Consider the following 18500-nt stretch of genomic DNA (forward strand, 5'->3'; position numbering starts at 1 on the left):
CTTTCCTAGCCAACAGGGAACATTCTCAGAACTTTGTCTAATGTTGGGGCAAGGTTCTTTCAAAGTTATGAACAAACGTTCTTCCAGTAACGTTAATAGAACGTTCGTTCAAAGTTATCTGGGTTTTAATAACGTTCTTAAAACATTTGCACAAAAATGTTTTAGTTTGACATTCGTCTAACGTTTTTGAAATGTTACTTGTTTCAGAACGTTCAGAGAACATTCAAAAGTAACGTTGCCATAATGTTTGCAGAATGATACAATGGAATGTTTCCTTAACATTCACATAACCAAGAAAGACGTTTTTGAAACATAAAAAAAAACTGTACGTTTCGAATGTTGAGAGAACATACCGAAATAACGTTTTCATAGCCTAATGGGAACGTTAGCAAAACGTTCTTAGAACATATTTTGTTAGCTGGATTTTTGTCATTTGTAAAGTTCTTGGTGGCTGTGGCACATCTTTTGAAAGAGAACAACTGAGGGAAATGAATATGATCAAAATAAGCGTTGAGCACATACATCAGTGTGAAGAAGTGTACAATATGAAGGCAAAGGCAGTGTGCACTGGCGAGAGGCTTTACTTTAGACCCAGCGGCACGTCTTCGTCAGAGGAATGTAAGGACAGAAACTCTGCTGACGTCAGTAGGTTTGGCAGGGTGTGTGCGATATGGAGCGCGAGCGCGCTAGAGGACCGTGACGCATCTCCTTACTCGTCACGCTGTCCTCGGTCCGTGTCTTTCCCTGCTCCTCTTTCATGAACAGATCCATCATGAGGATCTTCTCCTTATGGATCTGTAAACTGATGTCTTTGGGGATATCTGGGATTATCCAGTCCACAACATCACTCATCAACATCACCACATTCTGCACAAATAAATCACCAGAGCTTAGCATGATTTTAACTGATGTTCTGTACACACTTGATTTCTGAGCGACTAATCACATTTTTTTTTCTTTGGGAATAATTTAAGGTAGCACTGCCCTTATACTGTGAGTCTCGCACAGATGAGCCTTTAGATATTAGACACTCACCTGAAAGACAATGACAAATGCTAGTCTGGCGGCCAACACAGCCCAGAACTCCTTCGAGATCTCGTATGGCGTCGGAGACCACGGAGGCTCTCTGTAGTCTTTATACCTGGAGGAGAATGGCATTAAACATGTCTGTAGAGTGGTAATGGAGCTGTTGTGATTGTATGCGCTTCATACCTGCAGATGTCCACACGGAAGCCCAGGTGGAACGGCTCCACTGGCGCAGTGCCGTTCTGGAAGTGACTGACATTAAAGTAAGACAATGTGTGGTTGACAAAGCCGTGCATCGAGCCGTCCTGGCTGTACATGTACTGATAGACCAGCCTGGGAATGAAGTCTGAAGTGAAGGAGATCACAAATGCCTGGAGGAAAGATGACAGTTATAAGAAGATTTCGACATGTTATTGTACAAAGGTGGCATATTAATGGAAGCAGAAAAAGTGAAAAAAGAAAATTAGAAAAATACTAAGTATGAACTAATGAATCATGATTAGTGTGTATAATCTTTAGCTTTTAGAGTTTTACTACTTCTGAACAGTTTTACAACCTTAACTTGACTCGTGGTCATTTTTGACTTTAAGTGAAGCTTGCCAAAGACAGGAACAGTGCAAACATAAACTGTTGTAATGTGACTTTTAGAGTATTTGTGGAGTAACTTTAGTTTATACTGTTCTGCCTCCACTTTCTAGTTTTAGCCAGTTAATAAGTTAAAGTGAAATATGGAAGAAAAAAAAATTGGTTGCACAATCATTACTTACAGTACAATTGCATCTCTCAAGGTATATCTCTGGATCCTAGTGCTACAATTTTAGTTTTCAATGGCATTAACTCAGTGATGGGTTGAGGCGCTACAGTATAGTTAATTCAATATTATGGTTAAAATCACTGGTCATCTCAGTGGGAATCCAAACTGTAAACTGCAGTGGTCTCAAACTCAGTTCCTGGAGGGCCACTGTCCTGCAGAGTTTAGCTTTTACCAGGTCTCGGCGAGAAGGACTGCCGATTGCCTGGGGCCAGCGTAAACGTCACTCAGGACAGTTGATCCAACTATGAAAGAGAGCGCAAAGAGAGCGCAATTCAATACTGAGAGAATTTTTGCTCCCCTTTCCTTCCAAGCATCTCAGTGCCTTCTCAGGGAATCACAAGCACAGCTATGACATTAGCAGCTGAGAACCTAGTCCACATCACAAAACCTTTCAAATGTGAGTGGAGAGGATCAGCCCGTCACATCACACAAATCTTGAAGGGATACTCCTGACAATAAGGCTTTAGAAGCTTCCATAATCCTTGTTGAATGAGCTCTAACAGTCATAGATGAAGCTTGTTCAGAAGCCTCGTTAGCAAGTGAAATAGACTCGACTATCCACTTGCTCAGTGTCTGCTTGGTCATGGGATCTCTTTCATGGGCGAACCAAAGAAGAAATAACTGGCCTGACTTTCTCCACCAGGCAGCTCTGTGGACATTAGTGTCAAGTGCTCTAAATGATGTTTTATTAACAAAGTTCGAGAGAAGCACGTTCAGATAATTAACACGGGTGGAGAGCACTCAGCAATCATGATTAAAACGCGTATATATAGACTCAGCAGTCTCACCTCATTTCTCTGACAGTTTAGCAGCGTCCCTCCACCACCCCTTCTCCACTCTTCTAGTCCTAAACCACTTTACATACAGGGGGAGTACTCTGGGTTCGAGCTCGGAGCCCTCCTCCCGGACAGCACGCCAAATATGCATTATACTTTATTCCCTTTAATTGTATGTAAGTGTGAACTCGTAAACTGGACACACTAAATGTAGCTTCTCCTGGTTTGAACTTGAAAAGGGGGAGGCAGAAAGCCTGCAGAACTATAGGAAGTAGCACATTAGTCTGTACCTTGGGCACATAGCACAGTCTCGGGTGTAAGAATGCCTTCACCATTCCTGGTGCAAACTCTAGGCATGACGGTGCAACTGAAAGGGCCTGGAGGTATCCTACTCTTTTCAGAAAAGTAATGGCTAAGACAAAGACAATTTTTAGAGTCAGAAACTTGACTGGAACCATCTTCAAGGGTGCAAAGGAAGCCAAAAGAGACTTTTCAATACAATGGCCAGATCCCAGGCCGGTGCCCTCGTGCAGACTGCAGGCCTCAGCCTCAAGACACCCCAGAGGAGGCGTGTCACCAGCGGATTCCTCCCCAAAGACTCATCATCCAAAGGAAGGTGGTAAGCAGCTATGGCCTCCATGTAGACCTTTAAGGTGGACGGGGATAACCCCGTTCCTGCAGGAACTCTACCACTGTACCAACTGGGCACCAATCGTCCAGCTGATGATTCTTGCACCATGAAGCGAACACTCCACTACAGCGCATAAAGCTTCCTCATGGAGGGAGCTCTGGAGTGAAGAATCAGTTGAGTGACCTGAGTCTATGCGCTGGGCCCCTCAGAGGCCAAACACACTGCTTCCAGCTATGGAGGGGTTGAAGGATTAAACCTAAATATATTTATTAAATATTATCCACATTATATTTCATCTAAAACAGCATTGTGAACTTTTATAACAATGCGTTTGGTCATTAACTTTTAAATGCATCATTACGCAAACATGAGGAGAGTTCTCCGAATGAAAGACCCATGACTGGCAGATCAACGTGCGACTACATTTCTCTCCAAAATGGTAGGAAATTAATTTTAATTGAATGTGGAGGATTTTAACTGTGACAAGATGATTGACAGGGTAGTTTAAACTAGTGTTGCTTTCGTCAACGAAAATTATGACTAAATATCGTCGTCAACGAACCTTTATCACGTGACGAAAACGAGACGAGACGCAACGTAAATGCTGGTCATGTGACGATGACTATAACTAAATGTATAATGCAATATCGTTGACGAATAAAAACGAGACTAAATGTGGTTTACAAAATAAAAAGTATGCTAAAATGTCTCTTCATTTTCGTTGACCAAAACGAGACGAGACGAAATGTTATTTAACGTTATTTCGTCTCGTTTACTTGCATTATTATGCAGCATTTCTGTTTCGTGTTCAGGGGCTGGATCAGATCGCACTGCGCAGACGCAGGCGACTTCACATCCTCAGTCAAGCCCCACTCGCGGCATTATTTAGAAGATCCAGCTGCGTGAGTTATGGCTGTTTCACACATACTCCGTGTGTAGTGCGTATGCGGTGCGTGTTGCGGTGTGTATGCAGGAGCAGCACGAGCTATTTTGCTTTCACATGTGCTCCGTTTGCAGTGCGCAACTGATCTACGGCTGTACCACAATCACAACATTTATTCTCTATTTTTTATTTCAAATCAATATTTTTAGCCTACATCCATTATGTCGCGTTGTTGAGGTACTGTGTAGATCTCTGCTCTGCTGTTATGCACGCATGCATTGACGGACCGCATCCGCGTGCGTGTGAGCGCTCTAACCATAGGCTCTACATGGGTGCGGGAAAAAAAAATTCGGAGTAGCCTATGTGTGAAACAGGCATTAGCATGAACGACAACAAACAAAGTTAAGTCTGACACAGAGAAAGGGATTCGTCTTTGGGAGAAAAAGAAGAAATGACATTAGGAAAAACTTTCATTTCATCATGTGTGTAGGCTACTTCTAACATGTTTGGTTGGTAAAATAAATATGTTGTAAATTCAAATCAGAGCATTTTTCGTGTCTGGAATGGATGTATTCTTGAGTCTATAAGGTAACAATAATATAATAAGATAACAGAAGATAAGATTGTTTGAAATGGGTTTGGCTAAAAGAAAATTTTGGTTTTATCTATACTATAGGTATAGGCTACTATATTGACTGGGTTAAATAGAATACTAAAAAGAGACTAAAATACAATTTTCATTGACTAAAACTAGACTATGTCTTTCGTCGACTAAAACTAGACTAAAATGTCATCAGTTTTCGTCGACTAAAACTAGACTAGACTAAAAAGAGTATGAATGTGACTAAAACTAATAAAAACTAAAATGACAGCTTGACACAAAGACTAGACTAAAACTAAAATTAAAACAGGCCGCCAAAAACAACACTAGTTTAAACAGTGACAGGTTTGCATGTAACTGTCATGAAGAGGTTGAAGCAAGGAGGAAGCAGGATCCAAATGCAGCACGTTTACCGTAATTCCTCAAATAAAAGCCGGGGCCTTTATTTACCTGAACTGCAGAAAGTAACCGGCTTTTACTGTATTTGAAGCAGGCTTTTATTAGAGGCAGGCCTTTATTTCTAATTCCATCTTTTTGATAAATAATAGGATTGGGCCGATAGACGATGCAGTCTTTCGTGATGGCTGACAGACATCACACTATGTTGAGACGGCAGCGCGATCCCCCCACTCGCCCTGTTTCCATAGTGACGGGTCATGCTTGGCACGCGCGTGATTCACCACAGCCAAAATAGCGCTGTATGCCAGATGTAGCGTTAGCACTTTTATTTCTAAATTTTAACAAACTTGCTTACCATGTCATCAACTATCTTCTATTCTGATTCTCAAATACATGTAAGAGAGTTTGTTTTGTCGTTTAAAAACCTTTAACGTTATAATTGATCTGTAACGTGAGATGTTTGTTTGGGCGCAGTTCAGAGATTCCTGTCTGTTGGATTTATTAACGTTACAGCACGTGATTTCATCAGTTTCTTCCGAAATACATGAAAGTAAGTGGCCGGTGAACTGGGAGAAGAACAGAGTAAACTTAGTTACTTACACAGTGTATCTGATATGAATAAAACACCTCGCCAAATATATTTGAATGAATTGTTATTGCTGCTTCCATAGACACCATTGTATATTTTACAAACTACAAATGTATTGTTTTTCTATAAATTATATGTATTTAAATGTCTGAAACCTAAAATAAACATGATGTGGTTAAAAGCACTGAATAGCTGTGATATACGGTATGACAAGCGCTGAAAGTCTTTAGCTCAGCGCCAGCCATAGCGCGAAAGCACAGTTTGAATCTGGCAGTGATGTCGCGTCACTGTACATTCGCTCCTCAGTGGTCAGCTGCTGCAGAGTGGGCCGACATCGATGATGAGACGTAGAGGATAATATCTTGTGGAAAACTAGTATGTTTATGTTATGTCATTATATGAAAGGCTCAGGAGATTACCTATCATCAACACTAAATTTCCCCCGGCCTTAATTTGAAGCTGGCCTTTATTTGTATGTGTTGACCCCGCCCCCGGCCACTATCAGAGGCCCGGCTTTTAATTGAATACCAGTTTTTATTTGAGGAATTACGGTATTTAAATACACTCAAACTAAACAAAGTCTCAGGCAAGGGAACAAGACTCGGGAACAGAACAACCTACAACGACACACAATCAAACAAGAACTCACAAAGACAGGGCTGAAACACAGGGCTTAAATACAGGGGTAAACGATCTAGATAGGATAACAAGGGGACGTGGTTAACGGGAAACACCTGGGAAGACTAATAGACAGACAGGGAACCACTAAACATGACAAGACAAACCCACACCGTGACAGTAACTAAGCGACAAAGCATCCTTTTAAGACTCACTTATGACCAAGTAGTATGTCCCAAAGCTTGCATACTCTTCACACTTTTTCTTCTCCAAAACAGTATATACATTTAGTGAATAGTATAAGTTTGGGAGGAAACAGCTAATATTGTTTGGTCCCGGCACTCTTTATAGCTTCCTGGTTATGATGACATCCAACCATTCCATTGAACTGATTTCACACGTACTTCAGGAGCAATCGCAGAAGAGACGCTCCCACAGCGAGGCTACAGTGACGCAGCGAGGGTTTCCTCGAAAGGGAACTTCCACACAGATGAGCTGAGTCTCCAGAAGTGAAGTTTGAGACCACTGCTGTAAAGAGTTCTTTAGTCTGTGAATACTGTTACCCTATTTGGATTGTACTTGTTTCACATGGGGACATAAGGTGATTTCAACATTTACAGGGGTCAGTCAGTGATTTTATTGCTTTCCTAAACCAGAATGTTAGTGTTTTTTTCTCCAGCCACCCTAGTAAAAATTCCTGGTGGAATTACAGTCGAACACCAAGGTCGTCAGGAGATTTAACTGCCGTCCAAATCCACATCTCTGAGATTATAAGAGAGGATCAATCCTGAAGTCATTTTGTAAATCTTTCTGACCGCTGGCGAGCATCGTGCGATAACTGTTGCTCTTTGTGGTGATGTGCACACATTTTAAAGACAGAGACGTATTACTGAAATGCTGGAAACCGTTTAAAAGAATAATATTATGTCACTGATCCACTACAGTGAGCGGGAGCTGTTAAGAACAAAAAGAACAAAAGCGCACACACTTTTGAAACTATTTCTACTAATTTCCACGTTTTTTTAAAGGACATCCATCGGTTTGAGAGATAAAATGCTATACAGAAAACCATTTAAACTGTAGCATGTCAACTTTCCTATTTTTAAACAGGGTATTTAAATTAAAAAAAATAATACAGAGGATATTATTTTACTATTGTTAAAATAAATATGAATTTATAATTTTCCAAGCAATAACAGTCATTTAGTATATGTGAGCAGCGCGTCCCCTCGTTCATAGGATCCCAGAACTCAGGTGCATGCGGATTTATATTTTACAGACGTCTCCATGAGAAACAGTTGTCATCCGAATAGGTCTTATTGACTGAGAAATTTTCAAGTTGACATGCAAATTTGACTAGTGCCAGGACAATAGAAGTAATTCAAGTGTCGTCTACTCAAACCCCTCTTCATAATGCCACTGTTCCAGAATATAAAGTGCTGCATGCAAAGGTGGAGTTTCGGCGTTCACAGGTAAATGTGATCCGCTAGCATTAGAAGGACCAAATAACACAGACACACTTACATTGACAATAACTGCCACTTTTGCGACTCCTCTGAGAATATTATACCAGATTCCTGTAAAGACATCATGTACAACACCATCAGTGTATCAGGACTTTGAGGTGAACCTCTTATAACACACCCAATGGAGCTATTGATATTATGTAAAGATCTGCAGGAATATTCCAGCTCAATAATATAATCTATAAATAGTCCATTCTTTTTCTCAAACTGGAGGACAAGTTCAAATGTTTTAAGATAGTGGACAGAGATGCCATGGATGCTTATCACAGAGCTTAAACTGATAATATAAGATTTATTATATGATTGTGAGAAGTGTAAGTGTACAGACCGATGTCTTTGCCTCTGGCTGCATCTGGTCTTCTGAGTTCTGCCACAAACTTCTTGGCATCCAGACGTATTTCAATGATGTTGTTGAGGAGGGCAAACAGAGGCGCCAGCGGGAAAGATGCCACAAACAGAGTCACAAAGCCAAACTGGATTACTGCAGGAATGGAACAGTAATAATTACTGCAGTAATATTAGAAACAAGCCATCTTCATACAGCCGAAGCTTTATTACAGGCTCATTACAGCTCACGAGCCAGTGGTCTGGTCTTAGTTTGACCAGTGTTAGTTCTTAATAGGAATTGAAAAAAGAACTGCACCGTTTTGTTCCAATGAAATACACATGAAAAAAGAGACGTGATGACGAGTTTGTCTGGTCGGATGATTTGGTTTGTGAGCGTGTAATGCTGCGTTCACACTGCAGGGGCTTAATGCTCAATTCCGATTTTTTGAAATATTCGATTTTTTCGCAAGGCAGTTCACATTTCCAATTAAACGCGACCTTTTGTGATCTCCTGTGTGAACGTGAACGTGACCCAGAAGTGACCCGCATGCGCAGAAGACTACTCAACGGTCAATTCCTGCCTACTTCAACGCAGAATTATGACGTTTGTCGCATATCAATGACGTGCGGGTCGGATACATGTGACCTGGCCGTTCAGATTGAAGTCGCATTTCAAAAGATCAGATACATATCGGATTTGGACCACATACCCAAGTGGCCTGGGTCGCATTTGAAAAGATCGGATCTGTGTCGTTCAGACTGTCATGAAAAGATCAGATACAGGTCACATAGGGGCAAAAAAATCGGAATTGGGTCGTTTCAGCCTGCAGTGTGAACTAAGACACTCACTCATCTCCATGTACTCGGGCGTGAGGCCAGCGAAGGGCTCCAGGAAATGATCCGTCTCATAACGCTGTAACTTCTTCTCATATTCCTCTTCCTGGAAAGAGCGTCTCTTGGATTTAATGTATCTGATCAGCTTCTTCAGTTTACTGCAATAAAGCAAATACAACCCAAACCATGGCAATGCAAACTGTTCAGCATGTCCATAAAGCCTGTCATGTTGAAGCGTGTGTGCTCGCTGTACTCACGGGACGCCGATCTCAAACAGGTTGTTCTGGATGAGCTGTTTCCCGAGCATTGTGATGCTGAGCTGAATGCAGAGCTCCATGAGGCATCCGCCGTGAGCGCACTGATCAAACACATCGAAACAGCCGTCATTCACCCGCTGCACTCAACCACACAACGCGTGTGTTCATGACTCATACCTCCTCCATGCGATAGGACTCGAACACGTAGAGATAACTGCCTGGACGCCCACCGAGCCTGTGCGGAAACACAGCTATCAGAGTCTGGCTTCAGCATCAACACATTCATATGCGGCACAAGTCTTTAATAAACCATAAATCAGCAGACAAAAGCACATGCAGCTCATCATTTCAGAAAGACAGCTGAGATAAAACTGCTCTGGAAATGATGGAGGCTTGTTTCCGCAACAGATTAAAAAAATAAATAAGGTAATTGCGACTTTTTATCTCACAATTTATTTCTCACAAGACTGACTTTTTTCTTGCAATTACGAGATTATATATTAAATTTCTTTCAATTCTGACTCTATATCTCACAATTCTGCCATTTTTCCCACAATTCCAAGTTTATATCTCTCAATTCTGACTTTTTATTCTTTATATACAAGTCAGAATTGTGAGATAAAAAGTTGAAATTTGATTTTGATTTTGTGGCTGAAACAAGCACCCATAAAGGATATTGAATACCCACCTGCCTCTGAAAAATGCGATGTATATGATGGGAGTGAACGCATTCACAAACTTCAGGATGAAGGTTTTGAAGATCAACCTTTCTTCAAAGCTCTTGTCTGTTTTAGGAACCTCTGGGAAGACCAACACAAGACAAATGATTGAAGTAACCCTTGTGTTTTATGTTTCACACATGAGCAACAGAAGTCAGATGTCACAGATCAGCAGCACTCGTTGGCATTAAGCAGTGCTAGACGAAGCGACCGACCGAGGACAGTGAGCCAGCGCGCCACGGCCCCGTACACTTCATCCAGGATGAGGATCACCACCAGGTTGATGATGGCCGCGGTGGTTTTAACCGTCAGCCTGACGTTGGAGCGGGTCATGGGGTTCGAGCTCATGGCGAGAGCGGCCTTGGTGGAGATCCGGTATAAAATCACACCAAACACAATAGCAAACGTCACACCGATCTGTAAAACAGTGAGGATGCACTTCATTCAGCGTGTTCTCAAGCACATACATGTGTTTTATTTTAAATGAAGACAGCTCTTATGAGTACACAACTGAAAGCACAACCAGATGAACACCAGCATTAAAAACAAGATAAAATACTATGCTCTCAAATGAAGCCATGATATGACGATGAAAGTAAGATTAAGTACTTGTTAAATGTACTTACTATAGCAATTACAGTAAAGTATGCACAATTACATGCAACTAACCCTAAACCAAACCCTAATCCTAACCCTGTAGTAAGTCCTTGTTGTTAATTAATATTACTCAGTACTTCAATTGTACTAAATGAACACTGTAACGAGGACACCTTAAAATAAACAGTATATTAAATTAATAATTGAAGTGTTGTTTATTTACAAATGATTGCTTTGCTTCTCACAAATATTAACGAAAAACAATAAAAAAGTTCCTATGAATCTTTCAGTGCATAATCATAATTATTTTAGTTTAATTTTTAGCCATTTTGTTGTGTACTTTTGTAATTTTATTTGAATTATTTTGTTTTAGCCAAGACTCTTGTGTAGCTGCCCATCAGATTGAGAAGCTGGAGGCGTTTTGGCCCAGTCCTCGACTCCTCGCTATACTGAAATATTTCTGTTCATGTGTATTTTTGGGATGTCTCAAAAGCTTCAGTGTTTGACCGTAAGGTCGTGATTCTGGGCCAGTGTTTTGCTTTTATTGCCATTTGTTGCAAGTTTGAGATAACAGCAGAAGCCTGGATATTCTGCTGGAGAATGTATGACTGCATGATGGGGATCAAAACAGCAAAGCCTGCCCTCTTCAACAGCCGAAACTAACTGTGTGACACATTTGAGGATAAGAAAACAACTGTTCATTTTGTAGAGGTTCATATCAGCAATAATGATCAAAGACTTTCAATAGACAGCTGGAACCTCATTTAAAGCAAACTAGCTGGAAGACTATCTGGAATCTGGATCACATCAGAGACATTGATGGCTGTAAGACTTGGGAATAAACCACAAACAATATAGGGAAAAAATTAAGATTCAGATTTCAGTGGGCAACAAATATTGACCGACACTACCATTCCAATGTTTGGGTTTTTAAATGTTTTTCAAAAAGTCTATATTTATTTTATCAAAAATACTCTCACAACTCACAACTTAGTACTGTGGTACATTTTCAATACTGAAATATTAAAAATGTAGCAATACTAGTAGAACCAAGAACGTACTCGGTTACTAACGTAACCTCGGTTCTCTCTAGAGAGGGAACGAGTACTGCGTAATAGCTTTACGCTAGGGGAAAAACTCTTTTCCGCGAGATATTGAAGCCAAAAATTATCCTTTAATTTTTTATTAATGCAAAACGCTTTGCAGCAGCAAGCAAACATAGGCGAAACAGCTCGCGCGCCTATTGGTTGCTCTGCAGCAAATGCAGCAGCCTATCGAGAGAGACTCTGCGTGACGTAATGACCAATGGGGGCAATTCGCGCCCATATCGTCACGTCCCGCCAGAAGGGGCGTGGTCTCGCCCTATAAATATGCTCGTTAGGCTGATACAAGCTGGTTTTTATCGCTGAAGCGAACCAGAGCGTATTCCACGCACGGCAAGATACGCAGTACTCGTTCCCTCTCTAGAGAGAACCGAGGTTACGTTAGTAACCGAGTACGTTCTCTTACGAGAGTATCTCTCGTACTGCGTAATAGCTTTACGCTAGGGGAACACAATGCAACACGCCGTGCGTAAAGGGATCCAACACCAAAGTCCCATGGGCCGAAGCCCAGGGCTCATGTAGTGCATAATCACCATAAACTCACATAGAGTAAAGGAAGAGAGGCTGGAAGCGTCATTCCCTATACAAAAGCACCCAGCGGGGCTATTATATGACCATCAAACGCGCAGCCAGGGTGAAAGCATTCAGCCTGATCTGGGCGGCCATACGTGAGTCAACACTCATGGGGCTGCAGTAAACTCAGCATCTGGGCCGCAGAGCGGGGCAGATAGCACTGAATTTAGACCGCCAAAAGCTTAGCTTGTAAGGCGGGTACCTCCAGGTTATAGTATTTTATAAATGTAGACGGCGAGGCCCAGCCCGCGGCCGTACAGATATCTTGCAGGGAAACCCCGCTAGACCATGCCCACGAAGAGGCCACGCCTCTCGTGGAATGCGCCCTGACACCCAAGGGGCACTGTAAGCCCTTCGCAGAGTAAGCGAGCGCGATGGCATCCACTATCCATCTGGATAGGCTCTGTTTTGAGGCGGCGAGTCCCTTGGAACGCCCGCCGAACAAAACAAAAAGCTGCTCCGTCTGTCTGAAAACAGACGAGCGTGCCACATAAGCTCTCAATGCCCTGACGGGGCAGAGAAGACTTGCATCCTCCTCCTCACTGAGAACCGGAAGGGCAGACAGGGAAATGACCTGGGCCCTGAACGGCGTGTTGAGGGATTTCGGGACATACCCGTGTTTCGGTTTGAGAATGACCTTTGAGTCATTAGGCCCAAACTCCATACACGACGCGCTTACTGAAAGCGCCTGTAGGTCCCCTATGCGCTTCACTGAAGCGAGAGCCATGAGAAACACTGTCTTGAACGACAGGTGTTTCATGTCCACCAGCTGGATTGGCTCGAACGGGGCGCCTTTCATGGCCTCCAAGACCGTGGAAAGGTCCCACGTCGGGACTGAAGGGGGCCTTGGAGGGTTCAGCCTCCGAGCTCCCCTAAGGAAACGCACGACTAAGTCGTTTTTCCCAAGCGACTGGCCAGACACCGGTTTTGCAAACGTTGCTATGGCCGCCACATATACTTTGAGCGTGGATGGGGTCCTGCCCTTATCCAGTAGCTCTTGAAGGAAGGAAAGCACTTCCGCAACCCCGCACTCCACAGGTGAAAGGCTCTGGGCCTGACACCATGTAGAGAAAACAGACCATTTCGAGGAGTAGAGCCGCCTGGTAGACGGAGCTCTAGCCTGCTCGATCGTGTTTAACACTCCCTCTGGGAGGCTAGCGGGTACCCGTTGATGGCCCATGCGTGCAGGGACCATAACTCCGGGCGAGGGTGCCAGATTGAGCCCTCCGCCTGAGAGAGGAGGTCTCTCCTCAATGGTACAGGCCATGGGGCAGTGCTGGTCAGCTGCATCAGGGCAGGGAACCACGTCTGGTTCGTCCAGAGCGGGGCTACAAGCAGCACTGGGCATCCGTTTTCCCTGATTCGTTCCAACACCTGAGGCAGGAGCGAGACAGGAGGAAAAGCATACAGGGGGCAGCGGGGCCAAACATGAGCCAGCGCGTCCTTGCTTTTCGAGAAAAACTCCGGGCAATGAGCGTTTTCTTGGGACGCGAATAGGTCCACCTGAGCTCTGCCGAACGTTTTCCACAGCAGCTGGACCGTCTGCGGGTGCAGCGACCATTCCCCTGCTGGAACGTTGTTCCTGGACAGTCTGTCTGGTCCCACGTTCAGGTGACCAGGCACGTGCGCCGCTCTCAGTGAGAGCAGGTTGTGCTGAGCCCAAACCAGGAGGCGTTCCGTCAACCTGTGAAGGTTTCGTGACCTGACGCCGCCCTGGCGATTTATGTATGCCACCACCGACATGTTGTCCGACCGGACCAAGACGTGGTGGCCTGTTATCTGGGGACAAAAACGCCGTAGCGCTTTGTCGACTGCTATCATCTCCAAGCAGTTTATGTGAAGGAGCTTTTCCCGTTCTGACCACAGGCCAGCTAGCGGTCTGCCCTCGAGCAGCGCTCCCCACCCCGAGGTGGAGGCGTCCGTAGACACCACCTTCACGCTCGAAGCGGTCCCCAGACTTACACCTGACTGATACCAGTCGGTTTCTCTCCAAGGTTTCAGAGCTGAAACGCACTGAAGGTCGACCCTGAGGCGAAACAGACCCGCTGTCCATGCCCTGGGTGGAACCCGCGTCTTCAGCCACATCTGCAGTGGGCGCATGCGGAGCAGGCCCAACTGGAGTACAGAGGCTGCTGAGGCCATCAGCCCCAGCATTTTCTGAAACCTTTTGAGCGGGACTATCGCGCCGTGGCGGAAGGATTTCACGCCGCGCTGAATATTTAGCACGCGCTCTGGTGACAGGCGTGCTGTCATGGACAGCGAGTCCAACACGGTTCCCAGAAAGGAAATTTTCTGACTGGGAGACAGTGAGCTCTTCGCCCAATTGACTGTGAGGCCCAGCTTCTCGAGGTGCTCGAGCAATGCGGCCCTGTGTTCTATGAGCTCCGATCGTGATCGAGCTAGAATCAGCCAATCGTCCAAGTAATTCAGAACTCGCATGCCCTGAAGTCTCAGGGGCGCGAGCGCCGCGTCCATGCACTTCGTAAATGTACGAGGCGCTAGGGACAGGCCGAACGGCAGGACTGTGTATTGATATGCCTGGCCCTCGAAGGCGAATCTCAAAAATCGCCTGTGATGGGACGCTATTTGTATTTGGAAATAGGCGTCTTTCAGATCTATCGACATAAACCAGTCCCCGAAGCGCACCTGCGCGAGGATTTTCCTGGTCGTAAGCATTCTGAACTGGCGCTTCACAAGCACTCTGTTCAGCTGCCGCAGATCTAAAATGGGTCTGAGACCCCCATCCTTTTTCGGTACCAGAAAATATCTGCTGTATAGGCCCCCTTCGCTCTGAGCCTGAGATAAAGGTTCTATAGCCCCTTTGCTCAGTAGTTTCGCTATTTCGGCACGAAGTAGATGAGATACTTCGTTTTTCACCGTGGTTTCGACGAGCGAATTGTAGCGAATAGCCTCTCTTTATAGTGTTCAGCACCCATTCTGAAACCCCGGGAAGCTTTGACCACGCATCTGCGTGAATAGCTAGAGGCAGAATGAAATCCGGGCTCTGGCCGCGACAAAACGGCAGCTCGAGAGCCTGGGCATACTGGGAACACAACACCGTGTTTACAGCGTTCGAGGCGGGGGGCGCGCTGATCACAGCGGGCGACCTGGCCGCGCTCAGCTTTTTTATGGCAGATTGTGCAGAAAAAGCGAGCGGGGGAGATCCCGTGGGAATCGGCGTGTCTGTGAGAAAATGTGGGCGCGGGGCTGCGGGCACATTTAATACACTGAAAACACTGTCGTTCATGGCCGACTGAATGTGTTTTGGTTTCGTTTTTACAGAAACCATGGGACACGCAGCATGTAGTGTGAGCGGGCATGATGACATGGGCACTTGCACTACATTGTTTGCACAATCGACCGGAGTCGATTTTATTTGTGCTAGCCCTGCACCGTGGCGGGCTGTGTTTGTGTGTGGGAATGGGCACTGGGTGGGCATTCTTACAACACTCATAACACCTTCGGCCGTGGCCGGAACACCAGAAAATGCACTCTTTATTGGATTTATCTGGGTAGCCGTAAAAACGGCTTTTGTGCGCAGGCAAACGGGCTGTGACACCGGCTGACTCTCTGCGAAATACACTGGGACAGTCGCGATGTTTGGAACTGACCGAGCGAGAAGTTTTGGTGAAAAACCGGCCGCAGCGGGATCTGAACACCGTCGTTTTCCTAGAACGGCTAGGAAGATTTTGAGGCCTCGGGCTTGATCTCAATCCTCGGCCGGGGCCCGCGCTGAGGGGGGCGGCGTCCAGCAGAGCGAGAGCGCGGTCTTTGGTCTCGGGCGTGGCGGCGCTGTGAAGCGGCGGCGGCGGGCGGTGCAGGCTGCGGCTGAGAGCTGCGAGCAGGCGGCGGTTTAGAGCGACCTGCAGCGGAGCTCGAGCGCTTCGGGAGGAAGTGCTTCATGGCCTGCGAAGTCTTTTGCACCTCCATGAATCTATCCGCAAAGTCTGTGACGGCAGATCCGAAAAGGCCCGCTTGAGAAATGGGCGCGTCGAGGAACACAGAGCGCTCGGCTTCCGTCATCTCGGACAGCGTCAACCACAAATGTCTCTCAGCCACGGTGAGAGAGGCCATGTTTCGTCCTATGGCCTGTGCAGCGGCTTTAGTAGCGCGAAGAGCGAGGTCTGTAGCGCTTCTCAGGTCCGCGACGCAGATCGCTCCGGGTCCTTCCTCGTCCAGTTTAAGGAGAAGGTCGGCCTGGAAAATCTGCAGGATGGCCATAGTGTGCAGCGCTGAAACTGCTTGCCCGGCGGCGGTGTAAGCGCGACCGTGCATGGATGACGTCACCCGGCAGGCTTTAGATGGAAGCGTCGTGTGCGCGCGCCGTCCAGCGGAGGGCGGGCAGAGATGAGACGCTACAGCTGGTTCCACAGGAGGAACAGAAAAGTATCCTCTTTCCTTCGCGCCATCCACAGAGGAGAAAGCAGCAGAAGCAGAGGTACGAAGCCTGGCGGAGAAGGGGGCGTTCCACGATTTCGTAACTTCGTCGTGAAGTTCCGGGAGGAAGGGCGCGGGCCGCGATTTCGACGGAGCCTCGTCACTTCCGAGAAAGCGTCCGTCCATTCTGTTGCGCGGCGGCTGCGCGGGCGCCTCCCAATCGAGGCCGATGCTTTCAACGGCCTGAGAGAGCAGACGCATCAGCTCAGTCTCAATGCCGGCTCTCTTACCAGTGGTCTGGCGGGAAACGCTAGCGGAGGGGAGATCCACGGAGCTCGCCCAATCCTCACTATCGGACGCCAGAAGAGAACACGCCTCGGAGGGTTCGTCAGGCTCGTGGATGGACGCGGCGGCAGGCGGCGGCCGTTGTCCGTCAGTGAGCGACTCGAGCGAAGCCGGCGAAGCAGGCGGGCGAACCGGCGAGCTTTGGCGGGCTGGAGAGAGCTCGGGAGCGCGCTGGGCGCGGCGCTTTTTACGGCGCGCCGTCACGGCGGGCTGTGGTGAAGGCTCGGAGAATGATGCCAGGCGCGTCCTCAGAGTCACCATGGGCAAAAGCTCGCAATGAGGGCATCCGCCGTCAGCGAGCGCGAGAGCCGCGTGATCCTCACCCAGACAGGAAACACAGATGACGTGTCGATCTCCATCGCTGAGCGGGGCGCGGCACGAGCCACAGGAAGGCATCTTTAAAAAGACGCTGCTCTTTTTGTGAGAGAAGTGTAAGTCGCGTCAAGTAAGCGAACAAACACTTCTCAACAGAGAAATACACACAGAGTATTGAAAGGATATATAACGCCGGAAAGCGCAGCAGGTACGGCAGTTGAAGGCGGCGAGGCCAGCGACTCCAGAGCTCGTCCCGCTGAAAGGCTTGCTTCGACGGCGCGGCTTCTCACTCCGGATCCAGCGATGCGTGTGCTTCGCTGAAGAGGTAAAAATCAGCTTGTATCAGCCTAACGAGCATATTTATAGGGCGAGACCACGCCCCTTCTGGCGGGACGTGACGATATGGGCGCGAATTGCCCCCATTGGTCATTACGTCACGCAGAGTCTCTCTCGATAGGCTGCTGCATTTGCTGCAGAGCAACCAATAGGCGCGCGAGCTGTTTCGCCTATGTTTGCTTGCTGCTGCAAAGCGTTTTGCATTAATAAAAAATTAAAGGATAATTTTTGGCTTCAATATCTCGCGGAAAAGAGTTTTTCCCCTAGCGTAAAGCTATTACGCAGTACGAGAGATACTCTCGTAAGAGAACTGATTTCGGTACCAATCTCGGTACTCTCACACACTATTTGTGTTTGTGCAAAGGTTTTGAAAGGCAAATGTGTATTTGCAGCGTTTAGCACTGTGTATTATAAGTGATTTATCCGTGCACATTATCATTATTGTGTTAAAATTCATGTTCCTGGTAATCTTGAATCAGAATAACTTCCTCTTGGAGCATCTGTTCTCTTCTTTGATGATGAGGGCAGGGCAACCTGTCACTCACATGAGATCCATTAGAAAACCATCCCATCAATTCTCTACTGACAAAATAAGTGAGTATGAAAAGGCGCCTGAGTTACACGTCATCAGCTTTCTTGTCTTCAGGATCTGCTTGTTTGTGTGCATGTGTAAGATAAGATTCTGACGGAGCGTGTACGATGCTCAAGGGAGCTGGATGCGCCAGTAAGTTGCATTCGCAGTAGGAATCTTTCTCCTTGATGCTTCGATCTCACACTCTGATCTCGTTGGTCTGCCGATGAGGCCGTCGTAGAGAAGTTTCCAGGCAGTGTATGAGCTGCGGTGTATAACTGAG

At 46.1% G+C, this 18500-nt stretch overlaps 1 protein-coding gene across 2 annotated transcripts in view; it reads right to left on the reverse strand.

Annotated features, from left to right (window-relative positions):
- Window positions 1-215: 215 nt before the first annotated feature.
- The window catches only part of LOC130076137 (anoctamin-1), a 64772-nt gene continuing 46487 nt past the window's right edge, over window positions 216-18500 (reverse strand). For both annotated transcript variants that reach the window (XM_056241106.1, XM_056241107.1), the window contains exons 15-24: window positions 10216-10417; window positions 9970-10081; window positions 9459-9516; window positions 9282-9382; window positions 9040-9182; window positions 8192-8344; window positions 7862-7914; window positions 1213-1397; window positions 1036-1141; window positions 216-867 (exon numbers count right to left, since the gene is read on the reverse strand). In XM_056241106.1, coding sequence (XP_056097081.1) covers window positions 643-867; window positions 1036-1141; window positions 1213-1397; window positions 7862-7914; window positions 8192-8344; window positions 9040-9182; window positions 9282-9382; window positions 9459-9516; window positions 9970-10081; window positions 10216-10417 — 1338 coding nt within the window. In that variant the 3' untranslated portion in view covers window positions 216-642. The remainder of the gene's footprint in view (window positions 868-1035; window positions 1142-1212; window positions 1398-7861; window positions 7915-8191; window positions 8345-9039; window positions 9183-9281; window positions 9383-9458; window positions 9517-9969; window positions 10082-10215; window positions 10418-18500) is intronic.

This window comes from Rhinichthys klamathensis, unplaced genomic scaffold, assembly GCF_029890125.1.
Source record: "Rhinichthys klamathensis goyatoka isolate OS25496 unplaced genomic scaffold, OSU_Roscu_1.1 h1tg000630l_1, whole genome shotgun sequence".
NCBI classification, from domain to species: Eukaryota; Metazoa; Chordata; class Actinopteri; order Cypriniformes; family Leuciscidae; genus Rhinichthys; species Rhinichthys klamathensis.